Source organism: Penicillium argentinense (genome assembly GCF_028826775.1).
Source record: "Penicillium argentinense strain IBT 30761 chromosome Unknown utg000003l_segment0_segment0, whole genome shotgun sequence".
Taxonomy (NCBI): domain Eukaryota; kingdom Fungi; phylum Ascomycota; class Eurotiomycetes; order Eurotiales; family Aspergillaceae; genus Penicillium; species Penicillium argentinense.
This window is the reverse complement of record NW_026622662.1, coordinates 849,911-877,652: the sequence shown is the minus strand read 5'-3', so window position 1 is coordinate 877,652 and position 27,742 is coordinate 849,911. Positions and strand designations below refer to the sequence as shown.

The 27,742-nt window shown below is 49.7% G+C and overlaps 10 protein-coding genes across 10 annotated transcripts; 6 read left to right on the top strand and 4 right to left on the bottom strand.

The window, feature by feature from the left end:
• Window positions 1–89: 89 nt before the first annotated feature.
• Window positions 90–1,258, top strand: kae1 (O-sialoglycoprotein endopeptidase; the record flags this gene model as incomplete). Its single annotated transcript, XM_056614950.1, has 2 exons — window positions 90–441; window positions 516–1,258. The coding sequence occupies 2 exons, from the start codon at window positions 90–92 to the stop codon at window positions 1,256–1,258; spliced, it is 1,095 nt and encodes a 364-aa protein (XP_056477922.1).
• An 858-nt stretch (window positions 1,259–2,116) lies between these two features.
• N7532_002455 (putative Snf1 kinase complex beta-subunit Gal83) lies at window positions 2,117–3,604 on the bottom strand (the record flags this gene model as incomplete). The annotated part of the gene is made up of 4 exons (XM_056614949.1): window positions 2,117–2,164; window positions 2,233–2,497; window positions 2,521–2,820; window positions 2,877–3,604. The coding sequence occupies 4 exons, from the start codon at window positions 3,602–3,604 to the stop codon at window positions 2,117–2,119; spliced, it is 1,341 nt and encodes a 446-aa protein (XP_056477921.1).
• Window positions 3,605–6,167: 2,563 nt separating this feature from the next.
• Window positions 6,168–7,753, top strand: N7532_002454 (uncharacterized protein; the record flags this gene model as incomplete). The annotated part of the gene is made up of 2 exons (XM_056614948.1): window positions 6,168–7,366; window positions 7,678–7,753. 2 exons carry the CDS (start codon window positions 6,168–6,170, stop codon window positions 7,751–7,753), a joined length of 1,275 nt encoding a protein of 424 aa, XP_056477920.1.
• Window positions 7,754–7,768: 15 nt separating this feature from the next.
• Window positions 7,769–11,259, top strand: N7532_002453 (uncharacterized protein; the record flags this gene model as incomplete). Its single annotated transcript, XM_056614947.1, has 7 exons — window positions 7,769–8,861; window positions 8,903–9,231; window positions 9,290–9,400; window positions 9,455–9,472; window positions 9,528–9,643; window positions 9,702–10,354; window positions 10,418–11,259. The coding sequence occupies 7 exons, from the start codon at window positions 7,769–7,771 to the stop codon at window positions 11,257–11,259; spliced, it is 3,162 nt and encodes a 1,053-aa protein (XP_056477919.1).
• Window positions 11,260–11,902: 643 nt separating this feature from the next.
• N7532_002452 (histone H3 family protein) lies at window positions 11,903–12,536 on the bottom strand (the record flags this gene model as incomplete). Its single annotated transcript, XM_056614946.1, has 2 exons — window positions 11,903–12,249; window positions 12,362–12,536. 2 exons carry the CDS (start codon window positions 12,534–12,536, stop codon window positions 11,903–11,905), a joined length of 522 nt encoding a protein of 173 aa, XP_056477918.1.
• Window positions 12,537–12,936: 400 nt separating this feature from the next.
• Window positions 12,937–13,677, top strand: derA (putative ER-associated proteolytic system protein Der1; the record flags this gene model as incomplete). The annotated part of the gene is made up of 1 exon (XM_056614945.1): window positions 12,937–13,677. One exon carries the CDS (start codon window positions 12,937–12,939, stop codon window positions 13,675–13,677), a length of 741 nt encoding a protein of 246 aa, XP_056477917.1.
• Window positions 13,678–15,571: 1,894 nt separating this feature from the next.
• Window positions 15,572–16,858, top strand: N7532_002450 (glycosyltransferase family 32 protein; the record flags this gene model as incomplete). The annotated part of the gene is made up of 4 exons (XM_056614944.1): window positions 15,572–15,850; window positions 15,941–16,096; window positions 16,154–16,513; window positions 16,571–16,858. 4 exons carry the CDS (start codon window positions 15,572–15,574, stop codon window positions 16,856–16,858), a joined length of 1,083 nt encoding a protein of 360 aa, XP_056477916.1.
• Window positions 16,859–17,542: 684 nt separating this feature from the next.
• N7532_002449 (putative MFS sugar transporter) lies at window positions 17,543–19,388 on the bottom strand (the record flags this gene model as incomplete). Its single annotated transcript, XM_056614943.1, has 5 exons — window positions 17,543–18,181; window positions 18,251–18,638; window positions 18,723–18,864; window positions 18,948–19,130; window positions 19,190–19,388. 5 exons carry the CDS (start codon window positions 19,386–19,388, stop codon window positions 17,543–17,545), a joined length of 1,551 nt encoding a protein of 516 aa, XP_056477915.1.
• A 4,115-nt stretch (window positions 19,389–23,503) lies between these two features.
• On the bottom strand, window positions 23,504–24,601 carry N7532_002448 (NmrA/HSCARG family protein; the record flags this gene model as incomplete). The annotated part of the gene is made up of 3 exons (XM_056614942.1): window positions 23,504–23,581; window positions 23,631–23,948; window positions 24,020–24,601. 3 exons carry the CDS (start codon window positions 24,599–24,601, stop codon window positions 23,504–23,506), a joined length of 978 nt encoding a protein of 325 aa, XP_056477914.1.
• A 459-nt stretch (window positions 24,602–25,060) lies between these two features.
• N7532_002447 (NAD-dependent epimerase/dehydratase) lies at window positions 25,061–26,264 on the top strand (the record flags this gene model as incomplete). The annotated part of the gene is made up of 3 exons (XM_056614941.1): window positions 25,061–25,067; window positions 25,258–25,638; window positions 25,702–26,264. 3 exons carry the CDS (start codon window positions 25,061–25,063, stop codon window positions 26,262–26,264), a joined length of 951 nt encoding a protein of 316 aa, XP_056477913.1.
• Between the last annotated feature and the right edge of the window lie 1,478 nt (window positions 26,265–27,742).

The window sequence follows — 27,742 nt, the reverse complement described above, 5'->3', positions numbered from 1 at the left end:
CACTTTGAGGGAAAGACACCGGAAACTTGGACAACCATCCGATTTGCTCCCTGCCGAGTCCCTCAGTCTCTCGTGACAAGCTGCCCAAGATGATCGCAATTGGAATGGAGGGCTCCGCCAACAAGATTGGGGTAGGCATCATGCTGCATCCCAAGGATGGCAGCCCCCCCAAAGTCCTGGCCAACATTCGACACACCTATGTTTCCCCACCAGGTGAGGGTTTCTTGCCCAAAGATACTGCTCGCCACCACCGAGCGTGGGTGGTGAAGCTAGTAAGAAGCGCTCTCAAGGAAGCGCGGGTGTCAGTTGAGGATGTGGATTGCATTTGCTTTACCAAAGGCCCTGGAATGGGTGCCCCGCTCCAAAGCGTCGCAGTTGCGGCGCGGATGATGAGTCTCCTTTGGGCCAAGGCTCTGGTCGGGGTTAATCACTGTGTGGGCCGTAAGTTTCTTGTCCCTTCTTCATCCGTGGTCCCCGAATGATTTGGTCCATACTCTGACCTCTTGACTTTCTAGATATCGAAATGGGCCGTCTGATTACCGGCGCCACCAACCCTGTCGTTCTTTACGTGTCTGGCGGTAACACGCAGGTTATCGCATATAGCTCTCAGCGCTACCGGATCTTTGGTGAAACCCTCGATATCGCCGTTGGTAACTGCTTGGACCGATTCGCCCGTACATTACACATCTCCAACGACCCGGCCCCAGGCTATAATATCGAACAGCTCGCAAAACAAGGCAAACAGCTGGTGGATCTCCCATACGTTGTAAAGGGCATGGACTGTTCATTCTCTGGAATACTGGCTGCGATTGATGCACTGGCGGCTAAATGGGGATTGGATGGAGAAGAACGAGCAAGAGAGGATGTCGCAGAGACTACAAGCGAGGAAGCGCAAGGCGAAGGCTCTGGCCGGAAGCCGAGTCGAGCCGATCTTTGTTTCTCTTTGCAGGAGACGGTGTATTCGATGCTTGTTGAGATTACAGAGCGTGCAATGGCACATGTCGGATCTAAACAAGTACTCATCGTCGGTGGCGTGGGTTCTAATGAAAGACTACAAGAGATGATGAGTATCATGGCACGAGACCGGGGTGGTAGTGTGTATGCCACTGATGAACGCTTTTGTATCGATAATGGGATAATGATCGCGCAAGCTGGTATGCTGGCATATCAGACTGGCTTCCGGACTCCACTAAAGGAATCAACTTGCACACAGCGATTCCGGACGGATGAAGTATTTGTGGAATGGAGAGATGATTAGTTGTTGTGCACAGTGCGGTAGCGACATGGGAATAAAGGACCACCCAAAACCGATTTGAAATATATACGATCACATGTTATGAAGTCAGGATACCTACCGGTTGGAAAGAAAAGAAAAGAAATATTAGCAACTCACGAAGATACGACTGGCCGGTGCCACGTCTATCACTTCACCGACTACTGCCCTAATAGTCAATCATAATTCCAACGTTTACTGCCATTCTTGCCTCAAGGTAGACGTGGCACTCAATTTGGAAATCAATGGGTGCCCCTGAAATATACACTCGAAAAAGGAGGCATAGAAGCACATGCACGGCTCGAGTTCTCAGCAACTTAGCTATTTTAGTGGGGGTCTAACATGCACTACTACTGTGAGCCCGGCAGAATGACCACACCACCGTATTCTGTGCCTGTGTCAAGTATATATATGTTCTCCACTAGATAGAATAGATCAACCAACAACCATCTGTTCACTCACATTCATCTTCACAATCTCGATCATCCGTTTCCATCCTCGCCAGAAGCGCAGTCTGGCAAGCCTACACGAGTGTAGTGTAGGATGGAAGTGATTGTGTGTGTGTGTGTGTGTGTGTGTGTGTGTGTGTGTGTGTCTTCTCTGCCATCCGAGTGCTCTCTCGTGAACGAGCCATCGAGCGCATCCCCCGTATTCACTATGTATCCACCCTACTGAGTACATTCGAGATATTCATAAATTGACCAACTTGGCAGCTGAACTACAGAAGAACGCTCAAAATGTACCATGCACAGTAAATATGTTAGTTCAATTGTGGGGTTTTGATATGTCATTTATATTCACATCAACGAGTTTGAGGAGCCAGTCCACGCATTGTCGCATTGCTCATTCAGTAATATCGCCAGTTGGTTTATACAAAATCGTGGTGACATACTAAGAATCGAGTGGCAAAAAGTCAGCAAAAATTTACCATGTATTGATGAGTGGAGTCGGGTCCTTACCTTTCGTTTGTATCTGGTCGTTACGCTCGTCGCAAGAACGCCATTCTTGATACTGCTTGTAGCAAGATGGTTTAGAACGGTGTGGTTGGGATAGTTGAGAACACTGCTATCATCTTTGGTTGGGGTGGTGCTGTTGAGAATGGATTTACCCAGAAACAAGGGTAAACTAGGCGGAGTCGGTGTATCACCGATGACATTTGCAGCTTGCAAATATGCCGGACTGTCTTCCTCTTTATCCAGATCAGCAAGGAATTGCGGAATTACACTTCCAAAATCGCCCGGAGGAACCTCTTCTTCAACCTCTTCCTTCTCCGGGGGTCATCGGCGGTCTCTTCTGATTTTCCATCTTTAGAACTATCCGGGAAAGCCTGTGGGGGGTGGGCTCCCGCAGAAGTCGATGATTTGTCTTGGCCCTTGCGAGCATCATCGGCGCTTATTTCCATATAGTTCACCAGGTGATTAGTAAAATCAACCGCAGTCGGAAGAGTATCAGATGCCCGCATTTCGCCGTCAACAATAAATTTCAGGTGGTGCGTTCCGGGTCGGAGGTTCAGTGTTGTCGACATGACCGCGCCATCATGGTCACTACTGAATCTTTAGTATAGCCACGGAAAGAAGCCTTGTAGGAAGAACGATTCGCCTACCCTCGTTGCAGCCGGAATTTCTTCTCCCAATTCACAAAAGTTCCAGTAACATATACCTTTTGTCCCGGCGCAGTCCATTCAATGACCGCTGGTACAGCCTTTCCAACGCCACTGGTAGTGAATGGTTGAAGCTCATCTAGCTCCTCGCTATCCATCGTCTCTGTGCTGATATTGGAGGCTTCCGGGTTCATGTGTTCATCCAGGAGTCGGTCCGCCGGCATAGATTGGATATGGGAATCTTCTGGGCCCATGATCGGTGAGCCGGGTGTAGCCGTGGCATCTCCGATAGGCAGTGGTAGCCGTGGAGGGTGGTGCAAATGCGTTGAGGCGTTGTAGTAAGAATTGGGAGGCGGGCCCGAAGGTGCCATTGAATCACGACCAGCAGCGTGACGCGAAACCGGGACCTGCATCGGGTTGGACAAGTCTGGGGTGGGCGCATCGTGATCATATTCAGTTATCGGTCCGACGCGTCTTTCCGGCCTCCCTGGAGCCCTGGCAGATGAATCCGCAGTATTTCGTGACTGGAGCCGCTGTTGGACAGAGCCTTGATAAGCTGCCGAGTGGCCAGCAGCTGTCTCTCTGGACGCGGAAGGGTCCGCTACAGTCGCCTTGTGTGTGGGAATTGCATGGAGGGAGGTTCGGCGAACTACTTTGCGATCACCAGAGGCATTGGGAACATGGCCCGATGGCGCGTCGCCAGCCGGACCTTTAGAAGGGTTGTTGCCCATCGAAGGCGGGGTAGGGGATGAGTTCGGGTTCAGATCGGACGTCGACGGGAAGGACGGAGTAGATGGATCAAGAGGGCGGTGTAAAAAAGCGTGGGCTCGATTGACAGCATGCAGACGTGGTAATCAGATCATGTCCGCCCGGCCGTACGAGGTCGAGAGTCGAGCCCATGACGCCGGCGAGACTGATCGGGCTAGGGCTTAGGGCTGGAGCGTCGACGGGGGTTCCCCAGATTTTGGCCTGAAAAGCTGCAAGAAAGATACAATGTAGTCATATCTACGAGCAATTCTCCTCTTTTTCAGCTGCAGTTCCTTGCTATGGCACCACGCTTATCCCCTAATATACTTACGCTATGTACAAATACCGTGTGTCGTGCTCAGATTCACATTTTGTCACCAAAAAAAAGATGGGAACAGATCCCATTGGACGTTCAACAAAAGCTCAATGAATGGAAGAAGAATCAATTCCAACACGCCCAACTCACTCTACACAGTACTTACCGGCACAATAGCAAAGGAGATGCTTGCTAGTCTGCAAATAGGATCAACAATCGCGCATCGACCGCAGAAGCTACCTTTGGTTTGGGATATGGGAGGTGATCAGCTTAGATAATGTAATTCACCACTGAGCAGTGTCCACTACCAAACGGTCAACACTACCCACTACCGAATATTCAAGATAAAATAAAGCCACCAAAACATCATTAATTCAAAAAAATAACTATTAAGGCACTAGATAATTGAATGGCCCATATTCTGGCTGCCGCTACACCTCGGGTGCCCGTTTGGCTGGTGGGGTGGGGAAAATAGGCTATTTAACTGATGCGGGCGGGGACTTTTCAACATGTTCAACTAACTGCACTGGCTGTACTAGTGATAGTTAGTAGGCCCTCTCCAACTGTAATACCCTGTTCACGTCGAAATAGGCGGTTTGTTCGTGCTCGTTTTTGCTGTTTCTTCTTATTTGCAGCACGTATTAGTATTTTCCTGTGCTAGTAGCGCGGCGTTATGTATCGAGAAATTGTAGCCTGTCAAGGGAAAAGTCACTGAGATCATTACTGCCTAGATGCCTGGCAGAATCGAGTGCATAACTGGGTCAGAACGAGCAGTCGGCACATAGGTATGAGACCCCTCTCCTGGAGGCCGGTACGCTTGAGTTCTTCAAGCGTTAATCTTGTGTTTACGAGAATACACGAATCCTACCCTAAGTCCCTCTTGCCTACCACCTAGTTACCTGGCGCCAACCAACCTGGCTATTTTCTCCACACACGTTAAACAGTATTAAACTATTCACGTAAAGACTTTATGTCCTTATTCTGAGCACGCTAATGTTTAAAGTCCTTTAGCGTTTAATAAAGGTTGATAATTAATCCTGATGGTTGGGAGGGGGGATTTCTATAGTCGGCAAGTAGAATATTAGCTATATCTCTCACAGTAGAGGGCCTAGGTGCTGTACCACGTGAATATATAGATAAATCTACTATATAAGTGAATATTCTTCGAATTTAGTCAATTTATGACTATTCGCGTGTGTATCAATGCGAGATAGTGTGTACTGGAAGCGACGCGTGAGTGTTGAACGGAATATCTGGTAACGTGCTGCGATCGAGCAAATAGAGTCGGCATAGGAATTTTGAACATCTCTGATAGCATATTTGATAGCTAGTAGGATTTTGCCTTCCTGTTCGATGAGTCTCGGCTTGAGTGAGCGTGTTTTGGTGGCATGGTGGATGGTTGAAGATGGTAGGTACGCGCCGGAGCGTGTTTTTCGGCAGAAACGGCCACTTCCCATTGATTACGTTATATGACCCACGATTCCCGATTAGTCATTAGGCGCGAGTTCCATGATAGGATGTGTTGATGTCATGAGACTGCTGGGTGCCTGTCAGTTGACAAGGTCACCAAAAACACTCCTCATGTTAAAGATAGAACGGGCCATGTTCAAAATGCTCCCAGGTATTCTCTGGGGCATTCGGGGTAGCGCTCATTCTTCCGCAAAAATTTATGAATAAGTGGTGATGAAATGTCCTGGCACTACCGCAAACGGAAGGAAACCTTGATAGCTTCCGGCTCCGGATCCGCCAACTCCTCGTTGCAACTTCCGACAATAGATATTGTTCCCAGGGTAAAATTCTCGTGGAGAAAGGCTTGGACGCATGAAGATGGGTCGGGGCGCTGCATCGGGATCATCGGACAGAGAACGGCGCGTGCCTGCGATGATCGGGTCACCCAGCCCTATACCGAAGGGTATGTAATGCTGATAACATCGCCAGCGGCCGTCGGTGGCCCAGTCCCATGGTCCGTTTTCGTGCATCTTTATCATTGTCCCAGGCCCTACTTCAAGGTCAACAGATCCCCCCCTCGTTCTTCTTCCCTTGGAAGTTGCTGCCACCTGCTCGTCACGCGATGAATACCGCATCAACTCCAATATGATATTTCAGCTCGACCCATGAATCCCCCGAGACCTCATCAATCCCAATAGTCGGCCTTCCTCATGCGATCCCATCATAAGAAGAATTTGAAGACACCCCGTCTTAGACCAAAGGCAGCACACGCCCAAATCCCTATGGCTTTGATCCAGTCTCCTCCTGGCATGCCAGAGAGACTTCTCCGAGCGACCGAGAAGCTCAAGACAGCTATCAAAATGAAGCCGTGGACCTCAACCCGTCAGCGAAAACAACAGAAGGAGCAAGCCGACCGGTGCTACCTCCTGGAATTGCCGACCGAGCTGCTGCTGGAGATCAACTCCCATCTTACGCTAATTCCAGAGGCAGCTCTCGCCTTGACCTGCAAGCGAATGTTTGCAATTTCGGGCGAAATACTCAGCTCGAGGTCCCTACGCTTTACACGAGATTTTGCACCGCTCTTCCACCATTATCGCAATAGCCATAACTTTGTCACTCCAAGATGGCAGTTCATCAATCTGTTGGAGAATGGCCGTTGGCGTGCATGCTCGAAGTGCCTGAAGTTACATCCTCGTGCAGCATTTTCATCTCGAGAAATCAGGCGAAAGCCCGAAAATCGGACCTGCAACGTGGGTGAATTGGCCGGCATTGTCGATTTATGCCCATGCAAGAAAATGACCTTCCGTGACAAGATGGATCTTGTTGACTATCTACGAGTGCGTCAGACTACACTCAAGGCTTTGAAAACACAATTCAGAGGCACAGTCTCCGGTCGTTATCTCTGGCACTCGTGTACCGAGAAATACGGGCCAACGGACTTGAAGGTGTCATTGTTCCCTGAGCTTAATGAATATGACCAACTGGTCATTCGTTCCGAGTATCAACTTACCACTCAATCTGGCCAGGTTGGCAAGGAGGAATATATGACGCCGCGATTTGGGTGTGCTCATCGATCTGTCGATCTGTGGCTGTCAAGCGTCTATCAATCCACCATTTGTCGCCTGTTTGATTCATTCTGTACATCCTGCCGAAGGATTACTGTCTGCAGCGCGTGTGAAACGACGCTCAGGTGCCCTCGCAAGCAACCATTCCATACCGAAGAGTGTGGCAAAGCGACGTACACTTTCTGGACTGAAAGATGCCTCGGTGGTATAGACCCCATCCCAGACGCTGCTTGGGGAGCTCAAAGAATCCACCCCGCAGAGCCCTCCATCAGTGTGGAGAACTGCAATGAGCTCTGTCCTTGGACGGTACGAGAACATCCCCCGCTTGCCTTTACCCCGAGCATCGGTGAGGAGGTTATCCAGCCAGCAATCAGCGAACAACCTCTGGATTCCCTGTATTCTTCTATTCGCATGATGTAAAGGGGTGTTCGATTAATGTTACATTGGATTTCCAAAGTTCTAATACCTCTGAATCGGTTTAATGGCGTTATTCATGTCCATATACATGCGAGACCAGATATATATATATATGAGCTTTTATGTACACAAACAGTACTCTATGGATTTCGAGCCCGCGCATTTATCCCGTGCAAATGTGTAGAAAGGCATGCTTGATCATCCCCCAGTCCCATCGTGTATACACTAGATTGCCCTCAGGGACCCACTTCCCACAGAGACGCAGCCGAGCCTATCGCGGTGCTTATCAGCTGATCGCCCGCGCTTGGAGTTTCTCCGCCCCGACGCGACTCTCGGAGATCACGACGCTTGCAACTCGCGCGCTTTGGGGATCAGCTTCAGCTTAAGCGTATCTTAGGGCGATGAGCTTCCCACCGCCCCATCCCGGTCAATACCCGCAGTATGTCCATTCGCAGTATCCGAACGGCCAGCCTCCACCGCAGCAGGTGCTGTACAACAATGTCAATGTCGTTTCCTCGCCGTCGCCATATAATGGCTACGCCAAACCGCCCGTATACACCCAGGGGATGATGCCCTATCCTGCATATCCACAATACCATCAACAGTCGCAGCAGTCTGCTCCACAACCACCACCCCATTCTCTTCCGCAGCTGCAGCAATCTCCCCTCATTCATCCGCAACAGCAACGGCCTCAGCAGCAAATACCGCCCCAACAGCCTCCGCATCCTCAGCTTCAGCAGCAGCCTTCATTTCCTCACATGCAGCAACAACAATCATTCCCCCAGCCGCATCAATCTCCGCGGCAACTACAACAACAATCCCCACGCCTTCAGATGCAGCAGCACGGTTCATATCCTCAGCTCGCTCAGCAATCACCACGCCTAAATCTACAACAACACTCGCCACGCCCTCAGGCGCAGCAGCAATCCCCACATCCCGGAATATTGCAACAGTCTTCATACCCTCGCATACAACAGCAGTCTCCGCAAATCCAACGGCAGTATCCCTCTGTTTCCAATTCACATGGTCAACCTCCTATTCCTCAAAAGTCACCTGCCGATTCGGTACAACATATGCATCCCGCAAAATCAGCTCCAGCTCCAGCTCCAGCTCCAGCTCCAGCTCCAGCCCCAGCTCCTACTCCCCCTTCCCAACAACAGGAGGGACTGCAGCATCAATTTATCAACCCGGCTGAATTATTTGTTCAGCCACCATTGCCAACTGCTCCAAGGTCTCGATACATGCCCTCTCCGCAAGTCGCCGAGTCAAACCTAATCTCTGCACCGGCTGCCAGCGAACTACCTCCAACTCCATCAAGTGCATCCTCAACGCCGGCTTCTGCACCAGTACCCGCAACGAAATCGGTCCAAAATGTGCCTGATGCAAGCTCACAACAGAATATTTCAAATGCAGAAGACAAGGGACAACAAGTTTTCGAAGCTCAGCCACCGCAGCCGTTCACCAACTCCGAAACCGCTCATGACGAAGTGGAGCGTCCGCCCCTATGTCTACTCCCAAGCCAAACCCTCTACAAGCCCAGTCTACGCCGACGCCAATGAAGAATGCGATACCACAGGTGATGATTCCGGCGCCATCCCCGGATGTCAAGATCAATATGCAAAAGCAACACACCAAGAAGCAACCTCAGAAGCGAAACCCCCGCCAGCAGACGATAGAGAAGCCAGTGAAGTCTACCAAGTCCCCGGTAGACTACCAGGTTTTGCTCCTGTCACTAGCAGATGAGTACTTGAATGCCGCTCATCGTCACGGGACTAAGATGGCCTTGGCAACTCGACAGGCTGATGTTGAAGAATACTACAAGCTGATTGCTACTGGTCTTGGCTGTCTCGAGGCTGTTTTGAAGGTAAATGTTCATTTCCTGAATCTTCCAAGTCAACTCGCTCACTTATCATTCTCAACAGAACTGGAGGCTACAGCCTCGCAAGGAAGCTTTGGTGAGACTTCGCTATGCACGAACACTCTTTGAGGAGACGGAAAATGACCTCGAGGCGGAAACGGCCTTAAGTAAAGGCGTAGGTCTCTACTAAATCCCATCCCTCTGAAGGGTCGGCTAACTTCCTTTTTAGATCGATCTCTGCGAGCGCGTACGTCGCACTGAACTTGTTTACCGTCATTTATAGGAAAACTAACTCGTTCTAGAATCGCATGTTAGATTTGAAGTACAGCATGCAGCATCTTTTGGCGCGCATGCTCCACAAGACAAATCCCAAGGCCTCTCTCAAAGCGGTCGATGGAATGATTCAAGATGTAGAAGCGTATGTGGCGGTTTTTCGTCAAATGCCCCCATGAACCACGGAGCTAATCGAGTTATAGGTATCGACATGCGGCTTGGGAATATGCGTTCCGCTTTCTACGCGTGTCGCTGTCCTTATCAACTCCATCCCACCAGGATTTTGTCCAAGCCCTCCAGCATCTCTCCAAGATCGCAGCTATGGCGAACCGCAATGGTGATAAGGCCGTATCAGCCATGGCAGCAGTAATTGAGGCCCTGGCACATCTCCAGCAAGGGACAGGCTCCGACGCTATAGAGCAGGCACAGCGTGCTGTGGCGATCGCGCGAAGCCATCAGCTGAACGATGAACTTCGTCACATCCCCCAGCTTGTGACGCTGATTCAAATGGTTGATATTTGCTGCAGCTTGCTTGAATACGACGTGAATCAAGCTGCGCAAAAGTTGAAGATAATGCAATCTTTGGTGGACGAAACATTGAACGACCCATATTGGCGACTTGATGGTTCATTCTCCGTTCCGCTCAACGGGAAGTCGGCGGGACCATCATCAATCGACACAGGTGATATTCTGCAGGTTCAAAACGGAACACTGCTTTTGAGTTTCAGCTGGCTGCCTCAGCATGACCTCTATGCGCTTTCGTACTTCTTGAGTTCGATCACTCTGAGCGCCAAGAATTCATACGATGGCCGAAAGGCAGAGAAGTACCTTGATGAAGGACTTCGGATGATCCAAGGTAATTAAACACCACTGCTATATATGTGGCTTTTCATTCGCAGTATCTAATGCCTATTCACAGGAGATTTCAAATCGCCGCAAGAAATTCCAGAAGCGATGGTCAATGCATCGCGACGTGTGGAATGGCGTCGATCTCTCTATTGCAATTTTCTTTTACAGCGAGTTTTCCTGATCTGCTCTAGGACCGACTGGGATCTAGCCAATCAGTCGCTGCAAGAGCTACGGCAATCCACTAAAGAGATTGATTCCAGTCTGCCGGAATCTATTGAATGCCTAATTGCATATGCTGCCGGTACTATCGCCCAGGCAACTGGAGACCTGTCATCTGCGTTGGCTATCTTCCAATCTCCCTTGCTATCCTTACCTACTTCAACCAGCAAGTCCTCCCGCAATGATCCCTGCCGGGACACTCGCGTTCTTTCGGCGCTGAACACCGTTCTCATTATTCGGGATCCCTCACATCCTGCGCATTCCCATCTTCCAGCCGTTTTGGCAACACTCGAGCCCTTCTGCCAAACCAGCCCGAACAAGTACATTCAGGCGGCCTACTTTTTGGTTTGCTCGACCGTGCATACTGATTCCACGATACAGACCAAGCAGTATCTACAACAAGCCTTGCAGTCTGCTACGGCTATTAGCAACAGTCAGATAACATGTATGACGCTCACATTCATGAGCTGGAAATACTTCCGCGGCGTCGTCGGCGAGCAAGCTGAGAAGAGCGCCAGAGCCGGCCGTGCTATGGCCAAACGGGCAAATGATCGTCTATGGGCCAGCGTCACTGACGAGATGCTCGCTGACACACTCGAGCGACAAGGCAAAGGCGAAGAGGCTCGCGGAGTACGAGAAGAGGGCCAGCGACTGGTTATGGGCCTTCCACCAGGCTTGAAACGCCCAGCCTAACCATCGGTCTTGGCTACGAACAGGCACAAGCATGGTCGACAATGTCAGGTATCTGCTTTGATCACGGCTTCATTGAGCCACACGCTATTCTAGAGACGCTTTGGTTCCTTCGGAAGGCGTTTCTATTTATGATACCATTTCATGGCTACTAGTACTTTAAAAAGGCGTCCCTGTTATTTCAGTCTTTAGATACCCTGACAATGCGATGCAACATTGGGTGTCACTCAGTCGAAATGTGCAATGCGAAATGATCAGACCCCCAGATGCCTTGTCCGACTCGAAACTCAAGACCCCATAGAGCATATGCAACAAAATCCATTCGATTGCCTTGGTATATCTGAAATAAGAGTAACCACCAGTATTAGTACAGTTGTACGGCATCCAGTATAGCTAAAGACTCCAGTAAGCACGGGCGTATAGCGCGACGGCATACTGCGAAAAAAAAAAAAAAAAAAAAACAAGGATAGGAATAAGAATAATTAGAGGACCGCCTCGACTGTGACTCCATGCCCATAATACGCCGGCAGTGTTGAAAAAGTTACTTCCCTTATCCCTGGACTGGGGACCACTGCAGAAATGCCGCAATCAATATCAAACGCTACAATTGACCAACAAAGAAAGAGTGCCTGTTTGGAAGTTTTCATCACCCAAGTCCGGCCCAGGCCCCCCGAATACGACGCGCCAGTTGGATATCTTTCTGCATTATAGTGACACGTTTGGCGTGTATCGCACACAGATTGGTATCCTCGAATAGATGGACCAGAAATGCTTCAGCAGCTTCTTGAAGCGCTTGGATAGCGTGGGATTGCCAGCGTAGCTGGGAGCCTGTTTCTGCGGGTAGCATATCCAGCGCAACTTCACGCACTAGCCGCGCGAATGGGAGCTTGGCGATCAGCAGGTCATAGGAGCGCTGGTATTTTCGAATTTCTTTGAGAGCGACAGTTCCGGGCTTGTAGCGGCGGCGACGGCCCTGAGGGGTTGGATCTCCGGCTTTGTTGGAGGAGGATGGTTAGCTTGTTTGGGAGTTGGTTAACCTCGCCAATGCCGACCGCAGCATGGGATCAAACATAGGCGAATTGGGCTGAAATCGCGTCAAACATACGCTGAATATTTGAAACCCTCCTTCCATCAGATTTCCTTTTCTCCTTCGCCTCTGCCTGCGACCTGCGCGCTTTTGATGGAGAGCCAGAAGCGGCTATTGTTTTGGCTGGAGGGCGACGTTTCGTTGGCGTACCAGAAGCATGGGGTGCCACTCTGGTAGCTGTTTTTGTTGGCATCGTGTCTCTCGATGGGACGATGGTTGCAGGAGTAACAGTGTGGAGTCGCGATATTCAGGGCGATATTTAGAGGGAAACGAAAATCACTTCGATATGGCGCCGCAATTCGATGTATGCAGGCTGTCAATATGCGTCCAGATCGCCCTTGCAGAAGCTGATGGGAGTGGCAAGCGAAGCGGTCAAGCAAAGGTCAATCCCTTCAGGGTGGGAGGAGGGTGGGGTCCAGAGATTTGGGATGCGAAGAATGGAAGTGGCTGGGGCCGCAATCCAACTCGTCCGACTGCGCGTCGCGCAGGCTGGGCGCGCATGGTCACGTGCTTGGCGACACTCGACACAGCGTGGCTTATCTATGCGCATACTCCGAGGATGACCACTCTACTCTGCCTTCACATTCGACATCATGGCAGCCCTGTGGGAAAACAACGGGCCGATGGGCCAGTTCCCGCTCGAGCAATGGTTTTATGAGATGCCTCCAGTGACGCGGTGGTGGACCGTGGCCACGGTGGCCACCTCAGTGCTGGTGCAGTGTCACATTGTGACTCCATTCCAGCTCTTCTACAGCTTCCGCGCCGTCTATGCCAAGTCACAATATTGGCGCCTCTTGACCACCTTTCTTTACTTCGGACCTCTTAACCTTGATCTCCTGTTCCACGTCTTTTTCTTACAACGCTACTCACGTCTTTTGGAGGAAACCTCGGGCCGCTCGCCAGCCCAGTTCGCCTGGCTCATCTTTTACGCGATGACATCGCTCCTCATAATATCGCCATTCCTCTCTTTGCCCTTCCTCGGAACCGCTCTCTCGTCTAGTCTCGTCTATATCTGGGCGCGTCGCAATCCGGAGACCCGCCTCAGCTTTCTGGGTCTGCTCGTCTTCACGGCACCCTATCTACCTTGGGTTTTGATGGCTTTCAGCCTCATCGTCCATAAGATCGTGCCCAAGGATGAACTCTGCGGAATTGTGGTCGGCCATGTGTGGTACTTCTTCAACGATGTCTACCCGAGTCTCCACGGCGGCCATCGTCCTCTCGACCCGCCCATGTGGTGGCAACGACTATTCGAGGCCGTTGATGGAACACACCCGACGGATACTACCAACCTCAACCAAGAGTTTGCCGCCGCCGCCGCACCTGAAGTCCGATGAACACATGATGAGAGCCATTTCCACTTTGCGCGATGGGGAATACTTCCGAGCAATATGAGTGGCGTTGAAATCCAATGCCGGCCACAGTGGGCGAGCGTCTACTTTTTTTGACAGCTGATGTGGCATGGATTCAAGAAATTAACATTGAAGCCTCGGCCCGGTTATATACACGTAGCGGGAGCGGGGCCATTCTCTGGGGTTGGGTTGCCCGGGCATCGTGTGGAACCAACAAGAACTGAGCAAACGTCACAGCTCATGTCACAGCCTCCCAGAGAGCCCCCAGTTTCTAATTTCGATGAATGGATGGCACAGAAAAGAAGATGGATGAGGGAAAGCCGTATGCCACTTGGCATGGCGGGGGTGGGGGTTCAGGATGCATTTTAAATGGTTGTTTACATTGATAGCGATAGATACCCTTGTTTTCCGGTTGTTCCTTTTCTTAGTTGGTTTTATCTTCTCCTAGTGGGAATTCAGTTGACCTTCTGTACAAAGCCGAATCCATGGATGCGTACTACTCGGTTAACAACCCACATGTACACACAACCCAAAATAGGATATACACAGTACAATGTACATGCTTGACCATGATGTATGTATCCCTCGCCCCCCAATTTTTTCAACGCCCCGTCTGCTTCATTTATGCCGATCCCCACGACATGGCGTTGGCCAAGACCCAAGCTACATCAGATGCGTAGAGGCTAAGGGCCACTAACGATTCGATCCGGGTATGGACATGGCCATCATAGGAGCACCATGACATCTCACGAAACGCAGCCCAGAATAGTTGGTGGCTCGGCAATTGAGATCATCGTGACGGGAAGCAGCCTAGGTGCAGGCCACTAACGTCATATTCGGCGAAGACGCTGATCGGTGCCAAAAGCATACAGCTGGAGACTGGGCAGTGAACGGCGGGGACCAAGACGAAGCGCTTCGCACTCCGCCCCAGAATGGAGCTGGGTTTGGGAAACAACCCGTGGGCAGTGCGTGGATTACACTGTAATTTCCAGGCAGCAGGCGCAAAACATTGGAGCAGCGAGAGGCCATTGGTTCGCCGTTGGACGTACCAGAGCCTTGCAGCTGGCAATTATTTTGGGGGCAGTGGAGACGAATTGGCGAGCAGTGGGCAACTTTGGGGACGCGAGTACGAGGGTGGCCTCGCAGTTGCCAATGCCTGCCCCGTGCGTGTACCAGCGTGAAATTGGGCGTAATCTGCGTAATCGCCCCAGCCTCGGGGCCCACCGTGGGGGCCACTTTGTCTCTAGGTCCACCAATAATGACACGACGAGCTTAACAGACACATGGGCGCGGCGTACACAACCGGGGCTCAGCCACCACAGCCTCGCTTACCTAAGTATTGAGTTTCGCCCCTTAGTGCTCCGCTAGTCCCTGTTGGGCGTGGCGGGCCCACGTTAAACCTAACGGAGGCTTGCGCGCGCAACGCTTCTCGAGCCCTTCGCATATCTCCTTTCTTCTTGGGCTTAGTCTTCGTTTCCCCCCACTCGTCGCTCCTTATTATCGTGATCTCTCCCCTATTTGTTTGTCGTCGCTTTTCGACTCGTGCGATCTTCCTTTCCTAGTGCACACCCTCCAATCCACTCCTCCTTTACCATCCACCCCGACTACCTACCCTCCCCCCCGGGGCCTCCCAATTCCCCCCTAACGCAATCTACCGCAATTGTCCATTGATCACCCACAATACCGAATTTTTCGACGCTTCGCTCCTCATCTCGCCAAGTCGACGGTCTCCGCCCCTATTATCCCGCGGCCTTGGGGCCCCCGTCCCGTGAGACGCTCACTCGACACGTCCGACAACGACTGTGGAATTTGTGGCTGGACAGCCTTTTCTCCCGCGGCTTACACCTCTCGGCTCCAGTTCCCTCGTCACGTCTTCACCATGCGACGCGGTCTTCTGATTTTCGTCCTGGTGAATCTTCTCGTCCTGTCGCTCCTGATCCGCAGTGTCTCGACCCTCCTCTCACTGCTTGTGGAGGATGCCGCGGCCGACGCGATTCACCGCGCGGAACTGCCGTCACCGAACTCCAGCTTGATCGAACAACGCCCGCAGATTATCCCCAAGATTATTCACCAGACATACAAAAACGAAACAATCCCAGAGGTGTGGCGCGATGCCCAGCAGAGCTGCATTGACCTGCACCCGGATTACGAGTATATTGTACGTCAACGATCCTTTCTGTGGAATCCATCCTTTCCTGTGCCCCCTGATTCAAATTAAGAGGCCTTCATGGCTAACGACTGTCTGCAGCTTTGGACGAATGAGAAATCCCGTGAATTTATCGCCGCCGAATACCCCTGGTTCTTGGATACTTTCGATGGCTACAAGTACCCGATTCAGCGTGCGGACTCGATTCGTTATTTCGTTCTGGCGCATTATGGCGGTACTTATATTGATTTGGACGATGTGTGTATATCCATTGACAAAACAACCTGTAACGTGGTCGCTGACAGTGTTTTCTAGGGGTGCAACCGCCGGCTGGATCCCCTACTTGCATACCCCGCTTGGGTGCGGCGCACCGTTCCCACCGGTATCTCCAACGACGCGATGGGCTCGGTCCCCCAGCATCCATTTTTCCTTCGGGTGATCGAGCTACTGCAACAATACGACCGCAGCTGGCTGCTCCCCTACATCACCGTCATGTATTCCACCGGTCCGTTGTTTTTGTCGGTTATCTGGAAGGAGTATATGCTGGATAAGCCCGTTGAGTCCGGCCGGGTTCGGATCCTCATGCAAGACGAGTACAATCGATTCTCGTGGAGCTTCTTTACCCACCATACTGGTAACAGCTGGCACGGCAAAGATGCGCACCTCATTTTCTGGGTAAGTGTATCAAGCACTGGTAACATATCGGGATTAAAGGCTAATCGAAATCCTTAGATGGGTCAACACTGGATGTTTCTCACCTTCCTTGGGTTCCTGCTCGCAGCCGTCGTTGGCTTCTGCCTATTCTGGACCTACGGGCGAGTTATGCTTCTCGGGGCCAAATATCGTTACCGATACACCAAGGTTCCCACAATCATCACCCCATCCCGCCTGTCATCTTCGCCCACTCGTCGAGCTCGGCGCTTAATGCCTACCTTCATCCGACGGGTGAGTTTTAAAGAAGACGAGGAAACTGGCGGGGCCACTGAGACTTCTTATGAGCTCGGTCGGCGGGACGACTAGAAATTTCTCGCGATTTTTCCCTGTATTTGTTGTCTATCGATACGGCCTTGGACACGATCTTTGCATAAGCATCTCTTGTACATCTTTTTTTTTTTTTTTACTTGTTTAGGAGCGCATGCATGTGTTTCAATCTCGTGGCGGGGTCCGGGATTGGTCGCTTTCGCCTGGTGCACCATTGGGGTTTTCCTTTTCATTTCGGATTTGAACACACAAGCCAAGACCTGGGCTTGTTACTCTTGTTCTTTTCTCTTCTTGACCTATTTTTTACTACTATCGGATTTTAAAACAAACTAGACTTTAATTCGAGACCAGGGGGCGAACAATTCTCAGACTTCGAGACATACTGAATCTGAACTTACGCGCAATGCAATTATTGCGTATGGCTTATTCTCACCCACGATCATTGCGTAAACAGTCCAGTTTCGGAAACCTTTACTTGCCGCATTCAAATTCCAGCTGGGTCAGGGGCATGATGATGCCATGTATACTTGGTGTAAGAGACATTCTTGTATAATTCTAGATTCAATCTATGATACTCTATGCACACATAGTATTGCCGGGTCTCGACATGTAGCACAACACAATCCATTAGCCATTCTGACACAATCCAGTATGTGTATATCAAACAGCCTGCTCGAATCGAAAGCCTATATGGCACATCCGCGAGGCGTAAAATGCACCGGATTAAGCATTTTCAACCAGCTCATCTTTGGCTCCAGTCTTCTCAGTGTCATCAATATGAGCCAGAATATCAGTCTGGTATGGCATCTCTTGGGCAATCCGAACAGGATCAAAAATTGAATTCGACTCAACAAAAATTTCGTCGATTTCCTCCAATGTACGACCTTTGGTTTCTGGGCAGAAGAAGTAAAAGCTGACACAGGCGAACGCACTGATGCAAGCATAGACAATATAGTATCGCCAGTGGATGGTGGCGAATCCAACCGGTGTCACCTCCGCCAGAAGGAAGTTGAAGAGCCAGTTTGCAGCTGCCGACATTGCTGTGACCTTGGCACGAGTGCGGAGGGGTGCGATCTCCGCTGCGTACATGAATGGGACGAGAAACAGCCCAATGGGAAAGCAGAAGAGAGCCATGAAGTAGAACAGAATAGAGGCGCCGGCGGCAGACGTATTGGAGAGATCACTCGAAAGACCTGCCAGGCAGGTCTGTGCAATGGTCATACCAGCAGCAGCTGTGAGGAGCAATGGCCGGCGCCCAACACGGTCAATTAGTAGAACCGCTAGACCCGCAGCCAGGAATTGCCAAATCTGGAGGCAGCCAGTAATGATACGCGCAATCGTACCGGAGTATCCTAGGTCAGACTATGAGGGTGAAGGAGAAGAATTAGTATGATGTAGCAGGCTCTTTCTTGGTCGTTGGGGTCTTCTTACCTCAAAGATTGTATCAGAGTAGAAGGTAATGATATTGACACCCGTCATCTGCGCGAGAATATTGACCGCGACTGCAATGAAGGTTCGATGCAAATGTCGGTTCTTCGTCAGTGCAAAGGGCGAGGTCGATACTGTCTCTTCATCGACCTCATCCTTGAACAGTGATTGCCGAATGATTTCTAGCTCCTGCGAGACACACTCTGATGCTGCTGGCATATCTTCCATTCGGGCTAGGACATCGGCCGCTTCTTCCATCCGACCACATCGAGCTAGCCAACGCGGGGATTCGGGCAAAAAGAGGATACATGAGACAACCACAAGAGCGAAGGTTCCTTGGAAGGCGATCGGAAAGCGCCAGCTCACCGAGTTCTCACTCACGTAGTATAAACTGTGCACCAGAGGCAAGAGATATTAGCAATCTGGTCTCACATTTATAGCCAGGCAGACAGATAAATGTATGCAATGTCCTTACCCAAACTCAAGCCAAGTCGCAAGGACAATGCCACCGATAGCAAACCATCCTTCTAATAGAACCATTCGTCCTCGAGCGTCTGCTCCCGACGACTCTGAGACATACATGGGGATTGTTGCGGTGAATCCACCGACACCAAGGCCTAGTAGTTCCAGTTAGCATGCGATGATGCCGATTGGGTTCGCCATCATGACTATGTATGGCATGCAAGCAGAATATACTCACCCGTGATAACTCGGCCAGCAATCAATTGACCGAGTGCAAATGGGCTTGCTTGTATTATCACGCCCACAAGCGCAATACAACCCGCGAGGAAAATGGTTTTACGGCGGCCTAGTTTGTCGCCCAGGAAGACGCACCCTAGTGCACCCAATGCACACCCAACCTCATAAATCGCGACAGTCGTTCCTATTCACGAATAGTGAGTCTCCGAAAAGCCTTCTTCTGTCGCTCATCCCAGTGCTCACCTTGGATAGTCGAATTATACGACTTCTGGCTACCAAGGGTGTTCACGGTATCAATTTGGGGGAAAACAGCAATGAAAGAGCCGAGGGTAAGCAGTCCATTGGCAACAGCCTGGTCATAACCCTGTAGCACAAACCCAACTGCGCCGATGAGACCGATGACCCGGCCCAGCGATTTGCCTCTAAGCGTGGTGAGTCCCATGTCTGATGACGACCTTGAGAGTGGACGAAGTTGAGATGATGGCTGGATGAGAGAAAACGAAAACCAAAAGGTGGAGTATTTGGCTTCCCCCAACCATAAACCTCCGCTTTCCGGAGTATTGCCATCCCTGCTGGAACCCCGAGATCGTGGGGACCCCGGTTCGGGGTGAACGGCAAATTCATAGTAGGCCATCGCCCGGAAGTTGGCCGAGGCCGGAGACAAGCCTTGCCCAGCCGGCGCGCACGGATCACCCCAGCGCCGAGCTGACTTCACCGACTCTCCCACTGGTCCCCTGTGTCTATTGCCCCACAACTCCATGCATGCGTGGGTCTGCCTCCTTCACACGCGATCTTTTGGATTAAATGAGTCTTCTGTTGGGTCGGGTTCAAGCTTTTCTCTTTTTTCTGCTTTTGATGTGATCAGGAGGTGAAAAAAAAGGGAAGATCGTCTCCGATAAACCCGATATGTCAATACCCAATAACCCACCAACCACCTATGCGATTGTACATTCCATACAGAATAATCACCACCTTACACGGGAAGGGCCCGAGACAGAGGACTGTTCCCAGGGCAAGAGTTTGTATCTTTAACTTCCAAGAGACGGACCTGCGCCTGGGGCCCGAGATGCTTTCGGGAGGAACAAAAATGGTATTACTCGTACATAGAACTATCCCAAACGAGCAACTACAATGGGCGGCAACTCTTGTTGCCAATTCTAATAGTTGTGCAGATACCAGAACAACCCCTTTCTCTCTGCCTTGAATTCTGAGGCACGGACGACAGGAAAAATAATCAGGCGGCCTATGGCTGGGTAGACGACTGGGTAGATGATCCACATAGATGGTGGGCAAGGAAGCAAGCCACAGGTACAATACAGAATACAGTGCTCAAAAAGCAAGGCAATGGCAGGGATAACAATTGATGTCGAAATTGACACCGGGTTTGACCTGGACTCTGATCATGCACATTTGAGACGTCAGGGAGGCGTGTGGCTACAGAAAATATTCACGTGGGAATTGACAGACAAAGCCATGGGATGCTGTCACTTATCTTAATAGAAATATCCAAGAGAAAATAGTCTGTAGCCCCTATATATTCTACAAACTAACCAATTACTATATATCTACAGATCTCAATTCCGCTAGGCACGGGACATTCTGAATAGTTGCATTGAGTTCCTAGAGCCCTTCACTTAACCCTAGTACTAAGTACGATTACATGTCTCGCCAGTTCGAGATTGAAAAATAAACCAAATTTCAGTTCTATTTGGAAAACACTATCTATATAACCACTGATGCATTCGACAGTTGTTGGCATGACACCCCACATATTTTGTTATATGCGCTATTGTTAACACAGCTAACAAATATCTCAAGGAGAGTGGTTATTGATAACAAATCAAGCATCAGGCATGTCAGGCATGCAATAATTCCGAGACCCTTCTTGAATGGGCGGGGTGTGGGGGCCAGTTATTTGTGGTGAAGAGACCCCCAGGTCTCACCTTGGAGCTTGGCGAAACTTCTGCAGTCTCTATAAGCACTGCCAATTGCATTTATAACTTTGGGGGCTAGATCCTATTCAGCACCTCGCCAGTAGATAGAGCCTGATTTATTATTAGAATTTCAAACAAAAACATGCATCCCTGGCGAGATAAGCGGGCTTCATCTTCCTGTCTCGGGGACCTATGCAGGGTCTGGAGCTCTGGGTATTGCCCGGTTTTTCCTGACACCCCCCCAACCAAATGATTAGCGTGTGGGCCCCAACGGTCCACCGAAGAAACAAAACATCCACTGGGCAATAATCATGTGAGCCAGTGTACGTAACCCAAATCGAGAAAATGGTGGTGACAGAAAACCCATCGAATATTACTGGAGGTAATTTTGCGTTGATGCGCGAAAATGTCGGAAATGAAGTGATTATAAGCCATATCGAAAGGTCGCATTACCGTCACGGGTATTATTCCTCTGGTTTCTCGCAGGAAAAGAGAGAGCGGGAAAGAATAGCAACAGCTGGAGTCCACTAAAACATCCTATGCATTGGGTTAGCGAGTTGATTCGCCATGTGGGGGGTTGAAGGTACACAGTGGACTTTCCAGCAGATAGGGTGCATTTTGGCATCGGCCTTTGAATTTAACCTTGGTTGCCGACATTGTTTGACCTTAAAATCGAGCAACTTCGCGAAACCTAAAGTCCAAGTGAAGAACGCAATCCGCCCCCATGGGTATCCAAATTGAATATCACCATTTAGAAGAGAACTCGACGCAAACAAATTAATCATGCCTTGAGTGCCACCGCAGAAAGCAAAGGGTACCCGAGCAGCAAAAGCCCCGACTGCGGCTAAAGCTGACGTGATTTCAGTGTAACCGTCAAAGAACATGCAATCACTGTACCGGTCGAAAAGTCGACCACCTTTGTGTGTACACGACCGGGAATCCGCAGAAGCATGAAATTCATCACCAACCTGATCGACTTGCAAGTCCGCCTATTGGAAATGCTGATCGGAGCTCTTCCAGTCCCATTTCGCCCCATGAGTCGAATGATGAGGCCGAGAAGGATGCTCTCAAATTCCTCGGCTATAGCAGTTATGCATCCCCAGATCTACATGATCTGCCTCTCGGGTCTTCATTGCGGGATTACTCATTGCCATCCAGACAATGGAAGTTGTGGCCAGATAAGTTGATGGCAGACTTCCTATTGAGGATATTTTTAGGGAGATCAATCGCATATATGAGGTGATTAATGAACCGTCATTCTAGGCAAAATATGCCGTTTGGTTGGTAGCGCAAGACGCCAAACTGTCTATGAAATTGAAGCAGGTAAGGCTACCTTTTTCTCGGTATCATCTGATCTGGCTTAGAGAGTGAATAAGTAGAGGAAATACTAAAATACAGTAGATATAGCTCGACGAATGCCCCATCCTTTGCAGCTTCGTCCTTTGCCGCCATCACCAGACGAGGTAGCCTCACCACAGCTAATTGCACAACTTCAGGCACTAGGAATATAATACGAGAACATCAAAATGTTATCAGTTCTCTTTGTTTTATCCTTAGAAGAGGCTTCTTGTGTATCAAAGATGATAGCAATACAAATTCGAATTCAAATGATAGAGATCCTAGCAGAGATATATTCCGATCGATGAAACAAAGCAAAGCAGCCTTATACCATGGAAGCATATGCGTAGATTCGATACAGCTCGACGGGGACAAGATTCTCATCGAAAGTACTGTTCTCTCTACATTCAGCATTCCCGGCTGCAATCTTTTCAAGGTCTCCATTTGCTCCAGAAAATTAGTCGACCTCCAGAAGATCAGTCGACATTGGCGTCTCAGGTTCCTTAGAACCCGGTCAAAGCTTTTCCCTTTCTTCACAGTGCAACTCCTGCTTTGGAGGGGATCCTACTGGTTCTCTGGTTGATTATTTTCTTCTCGGCAACCTCTGCTATATAACTGGCACTTGAGGGAAGAATTGATCATCACATGTACCTGTACTGCGTTCAATACTGCATGTACGATGACCACTATCGAATATGAGAGTTATACCATCATCAATTCAGGCCTTATATATGTAGGCAACCTCGTGCGGGTCCAGTCTCAACCAGTGATACATCCACATGTCTCGCGGTCTGCTTGACCACTGATCTCCTCTGTAGCCCCCAATCGTAGCAGACAGAGCTCATATCATTGATCGTCGGGCTTCTGTGGAGACCAACCCTATATGAATTGAAAGTAATGCTGCGCCAACCCATAAACATTCCTTTATACATGAATTATGACGGTTTCCATCATTAAAATTCTCGTGGCAGTGCAAGATAATAGGTACGAATTTGCGAATTATACATCGTTGACCGAGCCAGTAATGTGGATTATTAATTGACAGAGAGATAGTGAAGCATTTTTTAAGTCGTATTGCTAACCACAATTAAATGGACAAGCTTCCCGAACATCTTACTTTCGTCAGTGATTTAATCACTAAACTTGCTCGCACTACCTTTTTGCCACCTCAACGCATCCTAGTCTGCCAGCAACTTCGCTTCCATTCACCTTCAGACACTAAAACCACCACTTCCAGTGAATCAATTGGAACAGCAAAGCAGACTGCTATCATTGATAGCAGCCCTTATGAGCCAAAGACTTTGGACCAGTCCTGCTTTTTGAAGTAGTCCGCCACGCTATTGAGCTTGGGTGCATGTTCCAACTATATATGTTAGCGTAAAGCACCTCTCACGGTATGGCATGGCACTCACATCCTGGGGATGTACGACGGTTGGATCCCCGCCGTAATATCCAAACTCCGTCCAATACCCCCAGTTGTCATCAAGTTCCCGCTGTAGCTCCGGGGGAAATGGAACAACGGACTCTCCCTTGGGTAACACGACGGGTTCAGCTTTGATACCTGTTACTCGGGAGAAGGTTTCAATAAGGCCGCGCAGTGAAATCCTGGCTCTATAACCGATAACCTTCTTTGGACCCGAATCAAGCACTATGGCTTTGACAATGGGTCCAGTGTCTTCCTCCGCGGCGATAAAAGGTAGCTCCACGTCCGGGTCAAGGCCTCCAATAAACTGGGCCACCCCGTCCGCATTCCGGGCAGAATAAGTCAATATTATAAAGAGGAGGGAGGCCGACAACGTACCCTTCTGGGAAGAGTAATAGGATTGGAAACAAAGTTGCTCAAGAAGTACCCAGCCTGGAAGATGCTCGTTTTGGCCCACAACTCAGGATGGTTCTCGCCGCCGTAGGCCTCAGCCTTGGCCTTGGAATCAAAGTGATAGACATGCGGGTATTTCCCGCTGGACCACTTGGCTGCATTGGAGAGCGAGGATAGCACAAAACGTTCCAAGGTGTGGACTTTTGCTGCAGCGTCAATGACACCCTTCAATTGCTCGGTTTCATGGTTAGCAGCCCAGACATTGAGAGGCTGATCTGCTGCTGCCGCCTTGCCTTGACTGGCGGGATCGCCAAACAAACCCCAGAAATCGCTAACGGCGAAGATAACATGGGCGCCCTTAAAGGCCGGGATAAATGAGGAAGGATCATCTAGATCAGCTTTAACCACTTCTGCACCGCGAGTAGCCAATGCTTGGGCCTTGGAGCTCGAAGGATTTCTGGTAACCGCGCGCACCTGCCAGCCGGGTTCCTGCAGGAACGTTTCCGCAACGGAGCCGCCCTGGTTACCGGTGGCGCCGAGAATAACAATGAGTTTCTTGGAAGACATGACAAAGACAAGTTTGGACAGACTGGAGTAGCTCACAATCCTAAATAGGCCAAGTTAGCGGACTATGCGTGTGATTGCCTCTGGTTTTTATAGCCAACTGCCCAAGAAGAATCGTTGATTGAGCTGCTGAATAATGAAGGTATTGTTTTGTCACTGCTTAGAAACTCCACAAAAGTCCCCGAGGATCCGCCCACCAGAACCACCGGGGTCGTCGAACATACATGCCAAGCCTTCGAACGGCTACGGGCAAAAAAGCCAAAATATACTGGCTCCGAGCATTCTTGTGAGGATCATCTGACTATTTGACTTTGGGCTGAATACTATCAATCCGAGACTTCAATAAACAGCCCCACCCCGTTCCCGACACTCTCTACTGTAACTAGCTAACTACTCTGAGTAGTTAATTGCAGAGTTGATCGGAAGAGCGGCACGTACTTCAGATAAGCTTTGGCTTGAAGAATGAAGAGTAATGACAAATAATGAATAAGCAATGGAGTTTTAAAGTAAAACCATAATTCAATTTATGAGCATTCTATGCCTCAGTGGCCTGTATTTAATGCGCATAATGGGCTCAAAATAATTGTAGCAAATTTGACTCCGATACTACGTCGCATCTCTTTCGCAAATTTCTCTCGTCTTGATCACCGGAGCTACAGGCTTCATCGGCTCCCAGGTCGCCCTCCGCACCTTGGAGGCTGGTTTCAATGTTTGTCTTGTGGTTCGGCGCGAAGATCAGGCTGACAAGCTACGCCGGATCTTCGCCGAACACCAAGATAAAATAACCTTTGTTGTCGTGCCCGACATCACCGCACCCGGAGGCTTTGATGAGTGCTTGCAGGGGGTTGAGTATGTGATGCACGTAGCCTCACCCATACCCGGCTCAGGCACTGCAGATCACCTGACTCCCGCTGTGAAAGGAACAGTGTCTGTGCTACAGTCGGCTCTGAAAGTCCCAAGCATCCGGAAAGTGGTGATCACGGCCTCCATCTTCTCTCTGATACCCATTGGACCAATCCCAGATGGCGCGGTCGTTCGAGGTATGTCTTTCCTTGCCGTGTAAGGTGCCGAGAGCGCCAGTTCCCCGCTGACATTTACCCAAGAGGATAACGATTTCGATTTTACGTTTGATGTCGAATCTCTTCCCGGCCGCCCCGAAATTGAAAAATATCATGCCAGCAAGATAGCCGCCCAAAAGGCCGTGATCGACTTCGTGGCCGCCAACAATCCACCTTTTGACATAGCCACGATTCATCCCATCTATGTCTTTGGTCGCAGTCTCGCCCAAGAGACTGCGGAGCAACTTAACGGCACGAACAGACTGCTCTTCCTTTCGCTCACGTCTGGAATGCCACTGGATGGGCAGTTCATCGGCGTTCATGTGGATGATGTTGCTATAGCGCACGTCAGAGCTCTGACCAGGAGCGGTAGTACTGTCAAGGGTGTACAGCCGTACCTTGTTTCGTGCAAAAGACATTCGTGGCGGGAAGTATATGGTTTTGTGAAAACGCGCTACCCCAATGTACCGGTCAAGCTGGACCCCGTGGATTCAACCAACTATATGGTTGATACCACTAGGGCAGAGCGTAAGCTGGGAATGGAGTTTCGACAGATGGAAGAGCAGGTGGCAGAGGTCACGGATCAGCAGTTGGAGCTAAGGGGTTAATCTATTCCACTGGATGTGATTGCCGCCTTATCTTTGTTATATTTAGCTCTCTTCCGAATAACTCTAGGATGTACTTTATATGTGTGCTGGCTCCATGTACATCCACAGCATTAGTTTTAGAATTTTTTAGCTCCGGCATTAAGGCCCGGTCTCTTTGTGCAAAAGAAGGGGATACAGTGGGAAGTTACTCTATATGTATACAGTACTTCATTTTCCTTCCTTGGCCTGTCGATAACCCAGATGCAGCCCAGTGAGAGTTCTCTTCTGCTTAGCATAGCGGTTTTTGTTTGACATCCTGCCACCGATACCAAGACCGGACTGAAACCCGTACACCTACATCTCTTATTAAGACCGAAAACCCGATGATTAACTATGTTGAGGCAAGGTTTATTCCCCTTTCCTCTCAATACACTTCTTACCCGATTAATTTTCCTTTTGTTTGCCAATTATCACAAGCCTATGGATGTGTTGAAAGCAGGCAAAATTTGATCTAACCTGCAGGCCGGCATAACGTGAGGTTTCGTAGGGGGTTGTACTCTTGTTTCCGGAAAAAAAAGAAATGCGAGATTATTAGTGAAGATAAGTTCCTACTGCGAACGGTCTGTGCCAATTATCAAATTTCACACTTGCCGGATTCGAGAGTACGATACTGTCAGCAACCGGGTTCTATGACTCGTCTTAGTCATGTGCTGGACCTCGATTGACATGGAAAGATAAGATGGGTGAGAACAGCTAATATTCAGAGATGAGAACATTCAACTGCCCAACTAGCTAACGTTGGAATCAATCTCATATAAATAGACCAAAATAGAAGCAAACAAGCAGACAAACAATATAAGCGAAAGCGGGGTAAATTTCGTACTTTCCCCTTTACACACGAGCTAACTCTCTTATTCCCCAGTGAGCTGATCAGGATTACATCACAGCCTTAGAAGTCAGGTGTTGAACTACTTTGACTTCCAACAGATACTGTTCATATTCACCTAGCCTTAACCCTATCCGGATGCTCGGCAAGTAAATAAGCGGCTGGCTTTGAGGCAGCGGGCAAACTATCCTATAGTACTTTACGACAGCTTGTACGCGGTCTGCCTTGTTCTGTACCCGAGGAGTGCTTAAAAGCCGTGTTGAACCGATACCACTAAGCTGTTGTTAGGCTGCGTCTTGAACGTAAACGCCGCCTCCAGGGTTGGGCCGGGATAAGCGAGATCTCGGCCATCCGGATACACCATGCAGGCAGCATATCTCTGCAGGTCAAGAATTATTTGCATTTATACTTTCCCTCCAGGTGTATAAACGGTACAATGAATAGAGAAAGAATTCGAGTCAAGGAAACGTAATTGCTACACGGATTGTCCCTTGGTAGATGCTAGCCCATATATTGATTGTCTGGCTGGGTTCAGCCGTCATCAGCAGACAAACTTGGCGATAAGGCGGTGATTAGCCTCTCTTCTCTCACAAGACAGGTGAAAACGACAGCA